The 20,151-nt window shown below is 33.4% G+C and overlaps 2 protein-coding genes across 2 annotated transcripts in view; one reads left to right on the forward strand and one right to left on the reverse strand.

The window, feature by feature from the left end:
• LOC123718875 (dendritic arbor reduction protein 1-like) overlaps positions 1-20,151 on the reverse strand; it is a 48,378-nt gene that overhangs the window by 21,852 nt on the left and 6,375 nt on the right. The window lies entirely within an intron of this gene.
• LOC123718874 (sodium-dependent serotonin transporter-like) lies at positions 10,579-13,081 on the forward strand. Its single transcript, XM_045675824.1, has 2 exons — positions 10,579-12,380; positions 12,649-13,081. The coding sequence occupies exons 1-2, from the start codon at positions 10,656-10,658 to the stop codon at positions 12,661-12,663; spliced, it is 1,740 nt and encodes a 579-aa protein (XP_045531780.1). The 5' UTR covers positions 10,579-10,655; the 3' UTR covers positions 12,664-13,081.

A 20,151-nucleotide genomic window follows, 5' to 3' on the forward strand; every position in this document is an offset into this window, starting at 1 on the left:
AAAGTAAAATATGTAACCTACAAGTTGAATTGATGAAAAAGGTATCTTTTTTTACGGATTAAAAACCGCTTAGTACCTATATTTTTAATTTCAAAATTATAACTCTAGGCACGGGTATGACTAACAAAAAATATAAATCAGCCCAAATGGTATATTCAAATTATGAATGCGTGAATAAATTGCAATATTAGAAAAAACAATTTGAGTGATACTTTTTGTTTGAAAGCCGACATTAATGAGTGTTTGATTACTTCTTCTGGGCAACGGGCTAAAATAGGAAATGGAACGTGCCTCCTTTCAACGGGAAACGAAGGCAGACCCTTTCGGCTAAATAAGTACGTTAACAACTAAGCCATTAAAACAACAAGTAACTATTATCAACCTTTCAATTAAATATAGAAAATAAGTTACGTAGTCGTTATGCCACACAAAGTTAATAAACAAGTTCAACGCGTTTTCAATCTGAAGAACTGTACAAAATTAATCTAAAAGCTACCTACATTTCGTATTCTCACATTTATTAAAATTTCATCAATTCAATTATACATAATTACTATATAGACACCTTGTCGTGTGGTGTTCTTTGTTTTTTTGGTAACACAGTTTATTTATTTCTTAGTTACCCGATTTAAATATGACATGTTGTACCGCAAAACATCGGGGCAGTTTTGAAATATTCCATTTTAACAATAATAATATGTAATTAAAATGTAGTAACCATTGAGGCAGTCATATACTTGAGAAAACAATCTTGAAAAGACAGTAGGGGAATCGAGCCCACGAAAGAGCCATGAGACATGATAGCATCGGACACACCAACATGGGAGTCATATACCGGCGTTTTAGGTAAGAGCCTACTCTCTTTTTAATAGATGGAGGCCGTATATCTCTGAAAATACTTCGCACAGTACGCTCGTTCGCAAAAGATAATTCCAAGAGAAGCAAAATGTGTAAGAATTCCAGCTTTATAGCGTTCCTTAATAAATTGACTTTAGTGTACACATTTACCCAATATTCATACTATGAGTATTTACACATAAATATGTATGTAAACCTTCTACAATAACGAGCATTATGCGGTATGTAACATTTCGGTGATTCATATTTATTTCTTTAATCTTTAATAACAGTGAAAACTAACATCAACTTTTCCTAAGTCAAACATGTCAGTTCCATATCTAGAACTGTCCTTTTCGGTCACATTTAATGACGTTTTGGCCTTTCTTGCAACCAGTTGTAGCATATACAAGTTATTCTATTTATTTAAGCCCACAACATAGCATATAAAGTAATAAAGAGTTTAACTAATGCGCTACTCATGAACTATTGGGAAAATTTACCTACATCTACATATTTCCTAACATTAAAATTGTTGAAGAGTTTTCCTACTTGTTTGTTTGTTGTTTGTTTGAATGTACCTAAAAACGAATGTTTTTGTTAATTAACCACTAAGAATATTTGTGTTGATCTTTTTCAGAACTGTCAAACCAGATATCGTGCACTCGTTCGAATTGGCTTGATTCCTAATAATTAGTAAAAATTATTAACTATATTACCTACTATTTGATGTCAGAATACTCCTTTCATTAAGCAATTATCACTATAACATAACGATTAATTGAAACTTGTAATTAGATTTACGGCCGCCGGCTACGGATAACCATTGGATGACTCAGAGAATCAATATTTTTTATTACTGTAAATTATGACTATAGTAGAAAGTTTATGTTTGCTTGCTTCTTAGCTCTATTATTTATACTGCAATTTAAATTATGGCTTGTTTCACCTCAAGAAGCCTATTTCAACTGCCACATTGGTCTGACATTTGACTCTCGGCTAGGGCCATTAAGATATGTAGGTGGCTTTTATTATATTTCAATGGCTATATGTATGGAAGTTCCGAACATTCTACAAGTATTGGTAAGTGTTCAGATACGACAGCAGGGGGGGGGGGGGGGCGGAAGTGATGGGAAGGCTACACCGTCAAAGTTAGTAGAATTTAACCTAAAACCACATACATATTTTATATTTGACTACTATGAAGGCCCCCTTGGATCCACCCACACCTAACTTTATAAAAGCTGTTTCAAACAGACATTTCCTTAATTCCATTTTTCCAACAGAAAAATTAAAAAATAACAATTACTTAATAGTAATTGATCCCCAATGAAGTATGCAGGCGACCTAGTTCCTGTCTCAGAAACAAGGACTTCGGGGTTAATGATTTATATAGCGCTTAAGCAATCGAAAATCTATAATGAAGTGGTTTTAACGAAAGAAAAAATTTGCATAATAATCGAGCATAGTGTGTGATTGTTTATGACATTTCGATAGCCATTAAATTGTAGAGACACCAAAGACCGCGACGACTATGAACGGCCCGCCTAACTGTAAATTAGAAAAAAAGGCAATAACGAAGATTTACTGCTCTTCTGTGCAGGTGGGGAGATTGATTGGAAGATAATATTTTGATTACATTGCTAGTTTTTCTTATTATTTATGTTTATATTTAGTAAATAATAAAGTACATAGTTAAGAAATACTTTTACATATATATTATAAATTAAAAATACTTAAATTTATTTAAATTTTCATTTTATTTAGTTTAGTAAATCAGTTAGAATATGCTCAATTTATCTCTTATCTTCAAATTGTCTAAAATATTATTAGGTTTTTTATTTTTTTTATTGAATAGTGGGCCTACCTCCCCGGCGACTTACGCCCCGGGGCCGAAGAATCTAAGCTAAAATAAATTAGCATGTAGTGTTTATTTATTGTTGTGAAAATATGTACATGTGATCTCGGTTGGGCAGTTGAGGGTTGGTTTTGCTAATTGAAACAAAAATTCCCCCTCAACCGCCTATTAGAGCACGCAATATTATTAGGTTAGCGACTAAATACTCTAATAAAACTATAAAAACTGTCCTGTTTCTAACACTAGTTCTATTTATTTAATTTGTCCTCTTGGGGCAGGCCAGTGAACCCAAAGGTCATTATAGTACATCCACAATATAATATATATTAACATCAACAGCAATGCGATAGTCTAAGCGGTGACCGCGATTAGGCGAGTTTCAGGTGCCTTAAGTCCCTTCGGGCGATGCGGCTTCCACTTTCTACACGCTCCGACCACAATCGAACCGTTCGTAATTTCACTCATTACACGTGCGAAATGTTTAACTTACTTTTGGTTTCCATTTTCAATTCATATTTGCTAAGTATGACGGCTAACCGCAGGCACTAATGAAAAGCTGTGGGATTTTGGTAGATAAAATGCTACCACTACTTTTGTAGTATAAGTAATACTAAATTAATTACGGCTATTAGATAGTGCGGCTGACCCCAGAGTTGGTGCTTTACTCGCTCAACACATAAGTATCACAATCCAGCGAGGAAATGATGCTAGAATTAAAGGTAGACATGAACCAAACTTTTTAAATTTCTTTTAATTGTCTATTTATCATTTTTTTATTGTTATTACTATGTAGGTTAAGAATATTGTATATTTGTGTGTTGGAAATAAATACATTACGGCTTATTTGAGATTATAACATCGAATGAAATTGAAATATATAATAATGTTGAAGAAAATGGCAACCGAGAAAACTTTGATATTGGCTAAATATCCGTAATGAGAAACGCCGCGTGTTTGTCTTTTTTTGGCACTTTGACATATCTGAGTTGCCGAAACTTACGTTCGTAGTACAAAATAGATAGAAACAATAAAAATTCGCTGCCTTTTCGGGTATTTCTAAACTAAAAAACTTGACATTGATAAACTCAATATTCATATTAGTCATAAGGTGACCTTTTGGAATGAAAAATATTTCTTTGTATGCGTGAACATATAATGTTTGAATTTGCATCACGTGCCTTCCTCTTTCTATCAGCACAATCTAAATCGGCTTAACTTTGACTGTGATACTAAGAAGTGGTAGATACGAGTTCTTGTCTATACATTGCTGTAACGTATGGCAGATTTGCTACCAATTTATCTTCAAAGCAGCGATGTATTACGACTTAGATGATTCTATCTTTTGAAACATTCGTAAGTTAAAATGTAAGATCATTTGTCATAAGAAGATTGAGTTGATGTTTGTTGAATTGACAATGGATCGTAATACTTTTTTCTGTAGACTTTTTACAAATCTCATTTTGGACGACGGTGATTAAATAAAAGGGTAGTTTATTGAGTCTTAGAAAATATAATTTTTTATAGTAACATGAGTGGAGTGAGAAAGTCCATGGTAAAGGAGGTGATGAGATCTACAATCGAACTCTTAATTAACCCAAAAATAATTAAAATATCAAACACAAAAGCTGGCGTGGCCACAGAGCAGGTGGAAAATAATAAACGGCAAATATTAGAGTATTTCCCTCAACTTTGATTTTGTACCCGTTGGTGTAGACTCTTGGGCATTCCAAGTTGGCGCCTGATAGATAGTACCGGTGACTCCATAGCTGGTGCTAATTACCAATAAATATCGCAATACAGCGAGGTAATCCTGCCAGCATTAAAGGAACACTGCCACGGGGACAAATTACATTTCTATTAATATTCTATTTCATCACTGTGTAGGTAACGAGTTATACATTACCATATTTGTATAACATCTTAAAACGCAGTTGATCAGTTTGATCTAATTGTGATATTATATTTGATATTGGTTTGTATATTTGAGTAGGATTTTGTTTGGTTTGTACCTATTTAATTGGTTGAGGGCAAAATTTCTTAAGTATCACAAAGTTGTCACAAATATCCCGTTATTAAAACCAACCAATCTCATATCGGATCAACAAATTCGTACGAGACTCTCAGCCGCATGCTATAGAAGAGTTCTTACTTACTTTGGTCATGTCGCCTGTCGTGAGCAAGAGGACAAGCTGGTTGTCAACGGCAAGGTGGAAGGCAAGGCCGTGGGGAAGATTGTCAAACCATAGTTTGACCAAGTCACGATTCTCACAGAAAGCTATATACCGAACGAAGTGGAGAGATGCTACTGCCAGAGTAGTAGGCACCTTGAACTGGACCAATGCGGCTGAGAAGAAAGCAGGTATATTCCAACTTAGAAAACAGTATAAGTTTCTTTAAATCAATAATTTCTGGGTGTAAAGTGAAAAAACACAGATTACGAAGCCTTTACATACTTCGCTTTTTAGCACCCGCGAAAATAGTGTTAAAGTTGAGATAAATGTTATGATTTTATTGGTCGTTCAAACGTGCACATTGCCTCCGCATGAATTTATAAAAGGCAATATATTTAAACGCTCAGTTTCGACGATACACAATCATCGTATGTCATTGTTATAGTGCGTAAAAAGTCGACTACTTTAAGTTTAAATTTGTACTATAACTTAAATATAAACTAGTTTTATACACTTTTTAAATGCCTAGAATGTATGTCTGGTTTTCTTATAATTTCTGTTATTTATATTGTATGTAATTGATGTATTGGTTGGATGAAGTACGCACGACCAATACATAGACCAGCCATAAGTTCTGTTACAAATGAAAATGCATTTTTTTAAATGAAGCAATGTAATATTATGTAAATTTATACCTACATATTTCTTAAACTCTCAACAAAAGAAAAAAAAAATATTCTATTCGAAATAGCCACCTTTGGCTTTTATACAATCCTTTAATCTGTTTGGCTACGAATCTATGGATTTACGCACTGTTTCCAAGGAAAATTTCTCCACTGAAAACCTTTGGAGCCACCAAAGGTTTTTTAAGAGACTCAATGTCGCCGTGTCGTTTAGAGCAGGCCATGTCCTCTAAAACTGCCCATAATTTGAAGTTTAAAGGGTTAAGCTCTGGGCTACATGAGGGCCAGTCTACAGCTCTTATAAAGTTCCGGACGTTGGTTCAAGCCAGGCTTGGGTAGTTCGTGTCTTGAAACCAAGTGCAAAATCCCGCTGGAAAGTCCAAGGTATATTTTTAAAAAGTGTATTACTGAGAGGTTTCACAACATGATTCAAGACTGTATTTTGACACACTTTGGCTAAAGATTTCACTCCTTTTTCACCTTCGTATCGTGACAGAAGGCTTTGTGATCGATCCACTCTTTTAATTGTAAAGATTGATTTAGGGCAGGTCTTGTTTTATAATACGCGACAGAATCCTAGCGAGAATCATCATTTCTCGAGATAAGATTTTTTTTTGCTTCTGGCTTTAACAGCATTAACATTTTCTGGTCTTTAACAAACGAAGTGTTAACATACGGCTGATACCAAGCTTTTGAAGTGTCTGGAAAATGACTGACGGTTCCATACCCACTTTGTGCAAGGGTATCTTTAACACCCCATTCCATATTGCAATTTTATAATAAACACGAAAAATTATGGGCAAAATCGAGAGAAGTTTTTAAAATAAGATAGGTAGGTACGTGTTCCAAATTAAAAATACCAATTAAAAAGTTATTTATGTAATAGTATTTATGGTCAGACGAGTTAAATGAAATTAAAATTTATAAATTTTATCGGCATTCTGTTATTCATCAATACTTGCGATAAAGACATATCCTAAAATAAAGTTGACGTCATCGGATAATAATGACATGTCAAACAATGGTCAGTAGCGTCTCGCCAGTCCTGGCCATTAAGATTTCGGTACCCCGCATAATTAATAGATTCACAAAACGAGCTGGTCACATTCATAAAAATCGATCCATTAGGTCAAGGGTCGTTAAATGATAGACTGAGATAGACATACTTTACTTGGTTGCGCTGTGCAATTCTATTTGAAATGGCGGATCACGCCTCCAGCGCCAGAGTGGGACAGCATTATCGATAGCAAAATGCTAGCCATAATACAGTTTAACATAAATTAAACTGTATAAACACGACTCAAAGTATACTTTCCTCGAGCGAAGAATTTAGTCACGATTTCGTTATTCTTTGGCTTTCGCTACTCCGTTTCATTAATAGCAGTTACTTAATACAAGTTAATGAAGAATTCGCAGTTATCATTAGGCGATCATTCTCATTGATAAATATAAAAATTACAGACGTATTTCTCACATTTCTTGTTATTCATCGATCTTTTGAGACATTACGACGCCAACAGTTGTAACATTAATTAGTAGGCATATAATATATCTTGTGAAACCAGCATACATGTTAGGCGGTCGCATAATCAAAGTAAAATAATAAATATAAAGCGTTCATATTCCATCTAATTTGTTGGGCTGTATTTTTAATACATCAAAATATTTTAATAGAATTAAAAATTTGAATGACCTGGAGTCAGGTACTCCAGGGTGGTATGGCCTCATAACCCCTCTGATTCCGACCCCACCCTGGCTTCTGAGTTATAAAAGACATATTTTTATTTCTTTATTTATTTACATAGCTAAATTTCAACGAAAATTATTATACTGTTAAGTCATTTTTATAAAATTAACAGAAAACCTGTTTCCATTAATATATTATAAGTATATTTTTGAATCATTAATAATACGCTTCACGGGCGCTCTCCGGCGAAGAGTCGAGAAAACTATTAACCTGCGAGAATAAGCGGGGAATGAGAGCTTGTTGACGCTGGACAGTGCGAGTCACACAGCACAAAGCAAAAAGGTTATGGTTCCGGCAGCGGTGATAATTGTCTGGAACGTACAGACTCAAAATCTCTTCCAGAAAGTATGACCTTTCGATGTCGTTATTCATTATGAACCATAAAAACTAATCCCTACGAAGTTCTAGTGAATCATTACCCTATATATAACCCTATATGAAGGCTTGATAAAGTTCTAGTTAAACTATAATGGGGTATAGAGCATTTTTTATTAAGCAAGTAACTGATCAGCCTTTTATGAATGAAAAACGACTTCGATCGCTCACCTATGACTTCTAAAAAAATAATATTAATTTTTCATTTGATAAATCTCATTGGGCATAGTCACAATATATGATGGAGAATATTACTACAAATTAATATTACTTGTTGAAATAAGCATTTGTTTAGTGTTATTACCATAATATTATTTCTGCCTAATCAGTCTATATCAATAGATGTCTGCACCGTATATTTGCTTATGATACTCTGTGATAAGGAAGCTACGTATAAGGAGACACAAATATTAGGTTACAGTACAAATTTATTACAATTATTCCATTTTCATACATATATATTGTATACTTGTATGGCAGGTTCAATTCATTGTGCTTTATCCCACTTTATCACAATTTTATAATTGTTAATAAAATATCATCCCAAAATTGATCATGGAGTCTATATAAATTAGTGTTTCCCATCGTGTGGCCCATGCCCCAAAGGGGGCAATTTGATTTCTAGATTAATTAAAATTATTTGGAATTTGAATTTTTCATTATGTTTTCAAAATTTACTTCCGTTTCGTTAACAATTTTCCAGCGATTTCTTTCTCAAACCTATAATTTAAGTTTCTTAAGTGAACAATATTTTAAGTTTAGAAATTATGTATGTTACATAATTAAATTTAAACTAAGCCTCTGATGTGACTGTTAGATCCGCACTCGCTGTTGGAAATGTATATCCGGGGATAGGGATAAGTAACATCGACAATGTTACTTGAACGGGTGCCTCAAGGAAGAAGCCATTTTTCACGTTAGAATTTATCAGGGAAAGTTTAGGAGTCAATTGATATAAATAAGGATGATTAGTCATTTAGTATTAGTTTGTATTAACAATATTACCTATTCGTTTAACCCAAAAGACAATACCCTTAAGACCTAGTAGAAAGTACATTATCTATAGCCTATTCAATTATTTGAATTAATAAATTTTATCCTACGACACATGGTTGCTTTTGTTCAAATCAACCGTATTTTTTTAAATCTCCACCACATTACAATATAAGTATAGTGAAACATTTAAAAAATACGATTTAAGGACTATTAAGGAATGAAATCCGTCTTACTAGTCTCGTAAATTATATAAATTTTGGGTAAACCTAAGTCGTTTTAGAAATACCTAGGTAACTATCGACTTTCCCATGTCTGTTAGAGGTTTTTCATACGAAAATTTGTATGCAACTTTATCACAACGATTTTTAAAAATAGAACGGAACAAATATGGATAATGCAAAGTGAATTTCTACGAAAGATTAGGTATAGTGTGAAATACAAGTTATGTGACAAGCGTGGTATCCATATCAGTAGTAAACATATAATTCACGCTCACGATAAATTGATAAGCGATGCATTCACAAAATCTGATATAATATACATAATGTACTAATTGTTACATAAAATTACTTTGCAGCCCTACATTAAATCTTTAAATAAAATAATGTTATTTATTTAAAAAACGGCGTAATCAGTTAAAGTAAGGGCAAACAAATTTTATTAAGCTCCGTATGAAATCTATTGTATTATTACATGCTTATGTGCTTAAGAAAATGCATTGGTTCAGTCTGGGTCTTTTTTATAAAACAGACAATCGGGCAGGACGCTCACCTGATGTTAAGTGATACTGCCACACTTTCAATACCAGAGGGCTTGCGATTGCGTTGCCGGCGTCTGAAGAATTTGTACGCAAGGAGCGTACAAATTCTTGAAGGACCCTAAGTCGAATTGGTTCGAAAATACCTCAGTGTGGTGGTTCCAAAGTGGTGGTGTGCGGTAAAATCTCCCAAAATGCAGTGTTCAAACCTATGACCGAAGGGACGACCTACTAACTTGTATAATTATTACAGAGTAAATAATATATACGCATACTGAGTATGGATGATAACATTCTTAAAGTTTTCTGTAATATTTATAATTTCATTTTAATTTTTACATTATTATTAAATCTTATAATGGTGACGAAACGGTACTCAAACCTTTACGATAACAATAGGTAGGATATTGATAAAAGCAACGAAAAAAATAATTTAATTTAATTTTAAATGGGTTAGCAAATAAAGGCGAGGTTTGCAAAATACTTGAAATTTTTTAACTTATCGGTACGTTGCAGAAAGTGATTAGATAATATTGACAGATAAAAATATTAAAGTAAATACGAGATGCATATTTTTATAGATATACCGGACACCTGTAAATGCGTATTTCGTATTTCGAATTTGTTTGTTCCTGTTCTTCTCGACATTTTCCTTAAGATCGGGCAGTAAATGTACATTTAGTCCTTTAATATTTGAGACGTTCAACGGTCAACGTCGAACACTTCGTCTTTGATTTGTAACTGCATATTACCGATCATAGTAAAACTTTAACCGCATATTTCTCATCATTTCTGTCATCATTTTTCGTAATAGATAATATACGAGAAACACTTTTAAGCCCAACCTAGGCGGTCTACGTGCGGCTTTTCTCATAGTGTCCTTCACCGTAGAAGCGAGTGTTCATTGCGTTAACTTTGGAAAAATTTATTTTAATTTATTAAAGAAGTATGTTGAATTGAATTGCGAGCTTTGAACAAAGTGTGTTTCGTAATATTAGAGAGCGAGATGGTTGATTTATATCTTTAAATCCAGTGATCCTCAGCTCTACTCTTTGTAAGAATTTAAACAACTTTGCGTTAATTTGTTTTCCATTTGTATGACAGGAATAGTATTAATGGTTATGTTTTTACGACATGAACAGTCAAAGGAAGTGTTTAATAGGTAGGTCGACAGATCGAGTTGGCTTCGATCCTTTGATAATCAAATTTATTGAAAGTGATATTCTAAAAAATGGAAAATACCCAGAAATATAGAAGATTGAATATCCTAATTTTACTCTGCCAGTGTATAGGCATTAGTAACATTTCAACCATTCCAAATGTGTCATTTTCCGAAGGCGTTTTGGGTTGTATAATATTCTTTACTTTGACTTACATTTTTCTTGGAATTCCACTTTTGTATATGGAAACTGTGATTAGTCAGTTTACGAATCGCGACTGTATTGATGTCTGGAAAATTTATCGATGTACCTCACATGTTGGTTATATTCTAATTGTATGGCAAGTCCTGATTCTTTTGTACAATCACACAGTCACATCGTTTCTTATGCACTATTTATTAATCAGCTTCGAAAGCCCCGTACCATTTTACACATGTGGTCCGTGGAGCACCAGAAAATGTAACATTTTCTATAGAAATTATACTGTGAACAAAAATTGTATTGGAAAACAGCACGGTGCACCGTATTGCGAAGGTCTCTATACGACGTATCCCGAATATCAGTACTGGAGATTTAACTTAGTCAAACTAAATGAGAAAACTAGTATAGCTTGGAAGATATGCTTGGCTTCGGGAGTACTTTGTATTTTAATATATCTCAGTTGCTTCAAGAGAGAACGATCTTTGAAATGGGCGACATACTTTTTAGCAATCTACCCAATCGCTGCTTACTCGGTGGTACTAACTGGATCGTTACTCCAAAAAGGAATAGTATTCAAATTCACTGAGGCTTTAGACTTCGATTTCAATGAGTTTTCGAAGAAGTTTAGATTATCTAACATAGTTCAACGCGTTGCTTACAATTTAGGCATCGGTTCTGGGGTGACCTTGAATCTCTCTGCAAATTCTCCCTTCCGCACTCCTTGCCTGTCCAACAGTGTTATTTGCGTGCTGATATGCACACTATTTTCAATATTAACCGTCATTACAACGGCCCTGATGACGTGTCCCTATGCGTTCGTGTTTGATGACAAACCAGAGACAATAATGAAAATACGTATGTCGTTTCTATTTGAAAAAGTGCCAAGAATGTTATATCATTACGAGAAAAAGTCGTTTTACTTAATTACTACCTATAGCTGTTATACAGCGCTCGGGTTGTGTACTGATGTAATGGTATTCTATAATTTATTGGACGTTGCGTCGAAAAGAAGTGACAAAATTGCGAAATACCCAGGACTAACATGTTTTTGTGGCAACTTGTTGCTGTTTCTAATAACAATCCCATTTTTTAATTACTTCGGGATAAACATATTTACTGTTAGCTTTAGAAGGCATGTAATAACTTTTACTATATTCATAGCTATGCTTGAATGTATCGTGTTTTTGACTTGGTACGGTGTGCAAAGATTTTCAGAAGATGTTCACTTTATGTTGGGAGTACAGCCGCAATTTTGTATCAAAACCGCTTGGATTCTGTCAAGTATATTATTAGGATACTCATTCTGCACAGAGCTGGATCACCATTTGAGACTGTCCAGTCAATTGATTTATGGGTCATATACCGTTTCGGTAATAATAGGACTAATGATACTATCGTTTATAGGAAAGATTGTATATGCTGCAATTACCAAACAATTAAGTAAATTATTCCAGTTGGATCCGACTTGGGGTCCAAAAACTGAAGTGTTGCAAAGAAGTCGGGCAATGTTTTCAGTACAAGCAATGACTAAAGAGTATATGTACAGACAGTACCATTTGAAAGCGGGGATCCTATCACGCCAACGGAAATCGAATGTAAGAAATAGTTTTAATTAATAAATTACTTCGCTGTGTTTGACTGAATTTTATTCTTGAAATTTTTTCTTCAATTGACAAGTTGGTGATCAGTCAACGCCATTCTACTATTATAATTAAACAGAAAACTCACCGAAGAGGCCGTTTTATCCGCCTTATTTATAATATCTAACAAACAAAACACAAAAATGTATCCTACCTTTAGTCAATTTTGTAAAATTTTGTTAGTTGTTTTTGCAAAGGTTGATGAGAGTTGCATTGTTTTCAGGCATTTTGCCAATAACTGATAAAACTTGTCCGCGCTAGACCAAGATGCGTGCCAAAAGCGAATAGATTAATTGGAATATACAAAAAAATACACAATTAAAGCTCGATTCTTAAAGCTTTATGTCAATGATAAAAATTTCATACTAATAACATTCTAATAATTTGAATTTAATTCAGTCAATATAATCCGTTTAACCTTGAGATTTCACAGTATAAGTTTTAATGAACCCCATGTATGATGGTGTTCCGAAACATAAATAGATAATCCGAAATTCTGCTATACATATGACTCATATAACCACTTATGTTATTAAATTAAACTGGAATTAGTTATTACGTAATTTACTATTTATGAGTCACCACCGAAAATATTGTATATTTATTCATATAGACATTCTAAATATGCAAACTTATGTCCGTATTTTGCCTTACTTATTTCGCTATTATTGATTCGAAGCTAATTTGCATGAATTTATTATTTCACGCTAGGAAAAACACAATAATAAATCTGGTTTAAATTTTAATATTAGTACTTTGTTCAAGCATTGTTTAAATTATGTATAAATTACCGGCTTTAAAAAATAAATTTATTAGAAGTCTGACTAGTACTCATTTAATTTATTACGTTCTGAGAGGCCATAAAAAAGAAAGTATACAGTTTCCGCCTGAGCAGACGCCTACACGAATCTGACGTTTTGTTAACAAAAAATAGGTTTAGGCGAAAAAGTGACGCGCCAAGCTGTCTCGCCGTGGTGTCGCAAGCGCAGCGTCTGCCTCACGATTGAAATTCATAAATTATCATTTCAGCATATATTATTCTAAAAAACTTTAGTGTTATTAAATGATGAAAAAGTTAGTATGAGGTGCGATTCAGTTGTATGTTTAATTACAACTTTAGAAAAACATCTCGTAACCTTTTATTACATAGCATATTTCAATTTGTATAGTTTAATTAAGTTTAACATAAAAATATTAATGCGCAGTTAGCGTGTGATTTTGTCAGAATTATATTTCCGGAAAATGGAAAACCAGGTGTTATACGAGCTGAACACGAGTAGTTCTGTGTTGCAACCACCATCCATATATAGCTATTTATTATCATTACGTTTTTAAAATTTACTAAAGTTCAAATTTGTCAACACTTATGAATAAATATTGATAACAATATTTAAGAATCGCGCATTTCTTGACATCTTAACATTTCTTCTCTAATCTGAATAAAAAAGAGTGCGTGACCAAGTACCGGGTGGAGATTTGTTTAAATGTTTAATAAAGCAATATTGTAATTATGTATGACCAAATAAGCAAGTAGTAAAGCTCGACAACCGTGCGGGATCTTAAAGCTAACTAGGTCAGGCTAGCATTGAACTTTCGTATTTAGTAACGATATATTTTCGATCGATTGTTAGATGATTTTTATTAGTAGTTGTATAGTTTTCACGTAAGTTGGCTAAATCCACAGATATTTTTTTAAGTAGCTTTGTTGCTAGAAAAATGGGGTGATAAAGTAGAAATTACTACTAATTAATATTATATAATTTATATAAATTAATACTTTTACGCACGCTATCTCCAGCCAGTATTAGGCAGGTCATTTTGGTGTTAACTGTATTACACTATCGAACGAGTTGATTAACATAGAGCGTCAATAAGACGAGTGCAAATCCAGTTCGCTAAGCATTGCGTCATACATTAGAATGTTTGACCCGGCACAACGTCAACTGCACGCTCTCTGCCACCGAACTCTGCGTGCATTCCTGTCATTGTCACGATACAGTTGTCCGTTCTTAGCTGACACCTAATGCCTAAGAATCACAACCGACTCCGAGGTTTAAATACACCGGTTTAAAGAGAATATGATCGATAAATATGGAGTCCATAGCATGCAAGCATCTATGATATCGTTAAATGTTTCTTACTAAAAGTTTATACAGTAAGTCAATTGAAATGTTTTTGTCTTCAAAGGCGTAAAGGTCTACAAACATTTCACCAGAGAACATTAAATTGATTTCGTATTTCGGACCCTAAATGACCCTGGTTATACAATTCACTATCGTGACGTATATTATATATCATTATATACGGCGTAACTGGTAATTTAATCGTATTTTATGCTAATATTATCTTGAGCCGATCGCTTAAATAACTTTGTTAAATTGATCCGATACTGAAACTTCTCCATAAATTAGTCCTTAGGTTACCTAATAAAATGTTATTGCGTGTGTTTATCTCGAGAAACGTTGTCCAACAATGTTCGTTTTCGCAATAAATGTAAGCTCAGGTTTAAAAGAAAGCTTTAATTTAACAAATTTTTGAAATACCTCGTGTTCATAAATTTGTAAAAGGGATCAAGTCACTTTACACGCAACAGTAACTTTACTGTGCTCATGGCTTTTAAATTCCATCAACATATATTCTGTTATCGTGACACGGTCACTTAAATACACCAATTGCACAATGCATAGGCTTTTGGGAAAAGTTATCACTTAAGTTACTGTCCGTAATTTAGTAGTGGCTAATACGTAAGGCTTTAGTTGAAAGGCATTTATCGAACGCGTTAACCTGCTGCGTGCAGTCTGCGGTATGCTTGACCAACATCTGATCGGTTTGCAGGTGCTAAAAGAAATAGAGAAGACGCAATTAAATAACAATTACAGTATATTCTAAATTTCAGCTTAAATACAATTTGAAAGACGTTACTTTTGTTAAATAACGAGAACTTCATTCATGCATATTATAAGTTAGAGTCCAGTAATAGAAAAGATTCCTAACACGTTGATATCGTTAATAAATCACAATTTTGTATGCAGTCGACGTAATGAAATACTTAACTGACGTAAAAGAACGGGTACCTATACCTGCTGTACCAAAACACAAGTGACATTTCTGTTTATTACGAGGTCTACAACGCAGATCACTTTCGTCGGCGCTCACGGACCAACGCCCTCCCCCCGCACTTAACGCACTTAACGGTGTGTTAGGCAAAACAGAACTACCTAAAGGTGTATTAGGACTTAAAAAGGCACAAACACATTCGCGACAGAATGTAAACCCATTTGACCTTTACGTGAATATTTACACAGTGACAGTAGTATTTATCGTACATTTATACTTTAATTCAAAATGTTATGCTTATTTTAACGGTCAATATTTACTTGATCGATATAAATAAGTCAGTTAATATTTAGATATTAATACGGTCATATAATACTTTTAAAGTCCTCCAAAGGTTCTTCAAAGTAAAGCCATTGAAGCTAAGAAAAAAAATATTTTACTACTTCAGGGTTCGCAACAAACAATGCCAATGCTGTAAAACATATGTTTATGTCTTTGGAATGGAATGTTGTAAGCATAAACATGAATTAGAGCAGAAATTGATGCGTCGGTGTCAACTAACGCAATTGAAAGTAATTTGTAACAAATACAAAATTAAGTATTTGTTTACCATTTATGATTAGATGGGTCGGGTTAGTCCTAGCAGATGCGACGATTGCTAAACCCTAAACTTAAAAAAATATTATTCTATTGTATAATTTCGGTGGTGGCAAGTCCTCCTATACACATACTGGAGCACCGAACGGCCACAAGAGAGCTTAACGTATCCGTGGTCATAATTTTTCAACTCTTTCGGGGATTTGAATCACACTCTGCAGTCGAACGTGCAAATACACTATCGAGGCCGTCAATGTGATAATGAACATAAGTCAACATAATAATAATATTAGTATTCTAACCTGCGACCATAAGTGCGCTTGTTAGAGTACCTATAAGCTACGGTGTTTGAGACTGGGCGGCCGATAAGTCGTTAGAATGTGTCAATAAGATAAGCAATGCAAATAATCGTGAAGGTATTGGTGTGTCGATGACACCTTTAACTAGGACAACTAAGATATTATGTATAAAAAAGGAATGACCATATAAAACATTTCCGCTTGTTATTACTTTTTGTATTTTATGTGTAAAACCAAAATTACGGATTACATTACCAAAAAGGCTTACTATAAAGTTAACGATTATCTAGTTGGTAAAAGAGCCTGGGACTGGTACTAGACAGGCTACTTCTAATTAATTAGTGATATTTGTTTTATAATAAGTGTTGTTTGCTATTATGTATAATGATTTGCTATTTTAAAAGAGTACGAGAAATGTTTACGCCGGCTTTTTCTCTCGGCCTACACCCTCTGTCTTATTTGCTGATGAGTAAGGATTTCTGCGATACAAATTTAATTACCTGGAATAAGTGATACCTGTATCTTACATTCCATAATAAACATATTTTAATTTAACACTCTAATAGTAACTCCTCTTTTACCTATAAATAGATCAAGATTTATAATCAGAAAAAAAACATGAACGACCAACCTTTGTATATAATATAAATATTGGTAATATTGTGCGTACGTGTGTGTGACTAGTTGGTTAATATTTTATTCGGTAAATCATTTCTGTAGGACTTTATTTATTAAAAGTCTATATGAGAAATAGTTTATAAAGAAAATTGTCAAGAAAAAGTACTCGGCTTTTTCTGATAAATTGTGTTCAAAATATAAAGGGATTAGGCATTCTTTTAATTTAAAACGACGTAATTAGAATTATTTTTGATGAAAAAGGGGATTACATTTTTTTTCACAAGACAAGTAGTGCCACAATGATAAATATTTGAATTTGCATTATTATACGCACTGTAACGTCACTGAGGTATTCGTACTGCAACGAATTCAATTAAGATGAGCTGTTAGGAACTAATCTTGAATTTTCCCGGCAATTATTACTTCCTACTGTCTTATACTATATCAGCATGCTGACATATATATGGATGTAACATATAAAGCACACAACAAATATAAATAAATGTACACCGTAGGCTACTTTTTATTTATTATTATTACTTTTTGTATAGGTTATTACTACTTTTTGTAATTAATTCGTTCTCCATAAAATGTTAAAGCTCTGAAAATGTAGGTTAGGGCGATGCGACCCAAAATCCCCGTACACATGGGTGTGAGCGAGACTACGATATATGACCTAGAGTAACAGGTTGAGAATCCGGAAGGTACCAACAAACCGGCTTCTCACTGCATTTTTCCATTCAATGGAAAGCTCCGCTGTGCGAACCGTTCGCTTTGATTTTGGGAATTCCTGATTTTTCTTTCGAACGCATTGTAATTATTTCAGAATAGCTGTTAACGGTAATTAAAATCGAATACATTTTCTCGTTTGAAGAATATAAATTATAAGATCATAAAAGTAATATTGAGACAGACGAACTAAAGGCATTAAACAAGTATTTAAAAGTGTCAATGCTTTAGGATCCTGTTACTTAATAATGGGGCAAATACGTTTCTGTATATCGTTGATGAATAACTTCTGTTTAAAGTCGGTGCATCGAGTTTTTGGACATTACGTTGCGAATTGAATGACAAATCCATTATCCACCCGGGATAAAAACGTACGGCCTCAGTCTTGAGAAACCCTCGGGCTTAACCATTAGGCTGCCCAAACATTAGTTAACATAAAACTTTAATACGTCGTTATGCAGTTTAGCTGAATTTATGGTTATGAGTTAACAAACAAAATATTCTCGTTAGTAGGTCATTACGAAGCGTTTAAATCATTTCAAATGTTTCTTTTCCGCTTAGTACATATAAAAATGACATTTACAACCTTTAATTACTGTTTATTAAAATATGTATATATGTAAGTTTATTTAAAAGAGGTATCTTGATGATGGTATACAACCGCGGTATTGCGATGATCCAGCACCAGCTCTGGGGTCACTGGGACTGTCTAAAGATACGTACCTTAAACCTTATTTAGTTTGAAGATTATTTGCCAAATGATATGTTAAAGACATTTAAAATAAAGTTATTATGCAAACATTCTTTAAGGTTTGTGCTGTTAACGAATAAAAGAGGAGTTAGGTTAGGTTAGGTTAGGAGGAGACGCCAAAAAATGAGAGTTATATAGTTCTCGATGTATGGAGGAGGAGTTACGTTACTTAATAACTTATTTTGACTTAAGCGAATATTAATTCGACTTGTAGATGTTAAGATTTATTCCGACATCGTCGTTAACTTATTTACTTTTACTACTAAGTTTTAAATATTCCGGTTGTAAAACATTTCAAGTCATTTTCGAGATAGAGGGAAAATATGTACCAAAACGGCTCACTACGACTAATAGTGGTGGGATTCCGAGTACTGGAGATTTGGGGCTGGAAGGGAAGGGAAAAAAGATTTTGTAGTTGAACTTATCGAGGTTGCACTTAAAGAAGTTCAATATATGGTACACTACTTTTATCTCATAACTTAATCAACAGGATGGGTACGCGGCAAAGTCTAGCACCAATGTGTTGTCTGTTGTAAAATATACATTCATACAAAGCAATAAAGTTGATTTTACATTTGAAAATATCACGTTATAATCAAATGCTTAAGGATGAATGAGGAACTGTGTTTTATACGGTATTAGAGAATAGAAACTAATTATATATATATAATATAATAAAACTAAGAATATAACTAAACAAAAAATATATTGTCACGACGATGTTAGCCATACCCTCATAATTAAAAGAATTATGTACTGGCAAGTCAGTATACAAAATATATATATATATATATTTATAATATTTGATGTAAATTAGAAAAATATCGCCCGCCCGTTGAAGTTAACTGAAGTAACGATATTGGCAAGTGCTTACAAGCCATAAATCTTTAAACACTTTATGATCGCAGTTTTTATTATTAATTAATGTATTATTAATTTCAGAATGTTTTATAATATGGATAACTAAGTTTCGCCAGTAAACCTATAAATAAACTCTTATTAACTAACCTTAATAAGTGATGAATGGTACTGTATTTTTTTCTCGTAACTCTTATAAACAAAAAGAAAGACAATTTATTTGGTAATCTTAGAACTTCAAATTCTACATATTCTTCAGAGAGTATTCAAGAATCTCTGTTGCGTTTAGTATAATGTCTTCAACATCTTTATTACTTTTATAAGGGGCATAATGTTCTGAAATAATTACGCGCATTTAGATGCGCTTGACTGTAATTGTAATTAAGCTTTAGGTAACTTTTAGATTCGGGACTCGTGGCTTCGAAAACATGGATTCTGATTTATAAACTAAGTCCTTCAATGCCTTATGTAATATATATTAGAAGCAACATTGGTGTACCTTCTTTGACAATATAGAATTTGTTCTACGTCAGTAATTTTTCTGCTACAGTATTTTACGATATCCATACATTACATGCTCGTATACATTGCTATAAAAGCATAATCGATCACGAATTGAGCGCGATCATTGTATTTGGCAGTTGAACCATGAATCCTGTCACTATTGCCTGCATCCCCCCCCCCCCCAACCTTTATTATTCCTTTCCCATTTACGTCGGCGCTTACGTAAGTTTTTAAATCTAGTCGTGTGTGAAAAGTTTATTAATGCATACGATTTATTTCATTGATATTATTTATTAATCATTAAACACCTATT

This window comes from Pieris brassicae, chromosome Z (assembly GCF_905147105.1).
Source record: "Pieris brassicae chromosome Z, ilPieBrab1.1, whole genome shotgun sequence".
NCBI classification, from domain to species: Eukaryota; Metazoa; Arthropoda; class Insecta; order Lepidoptera; family Pieridae; genus Pieris; species Pieris brassicae.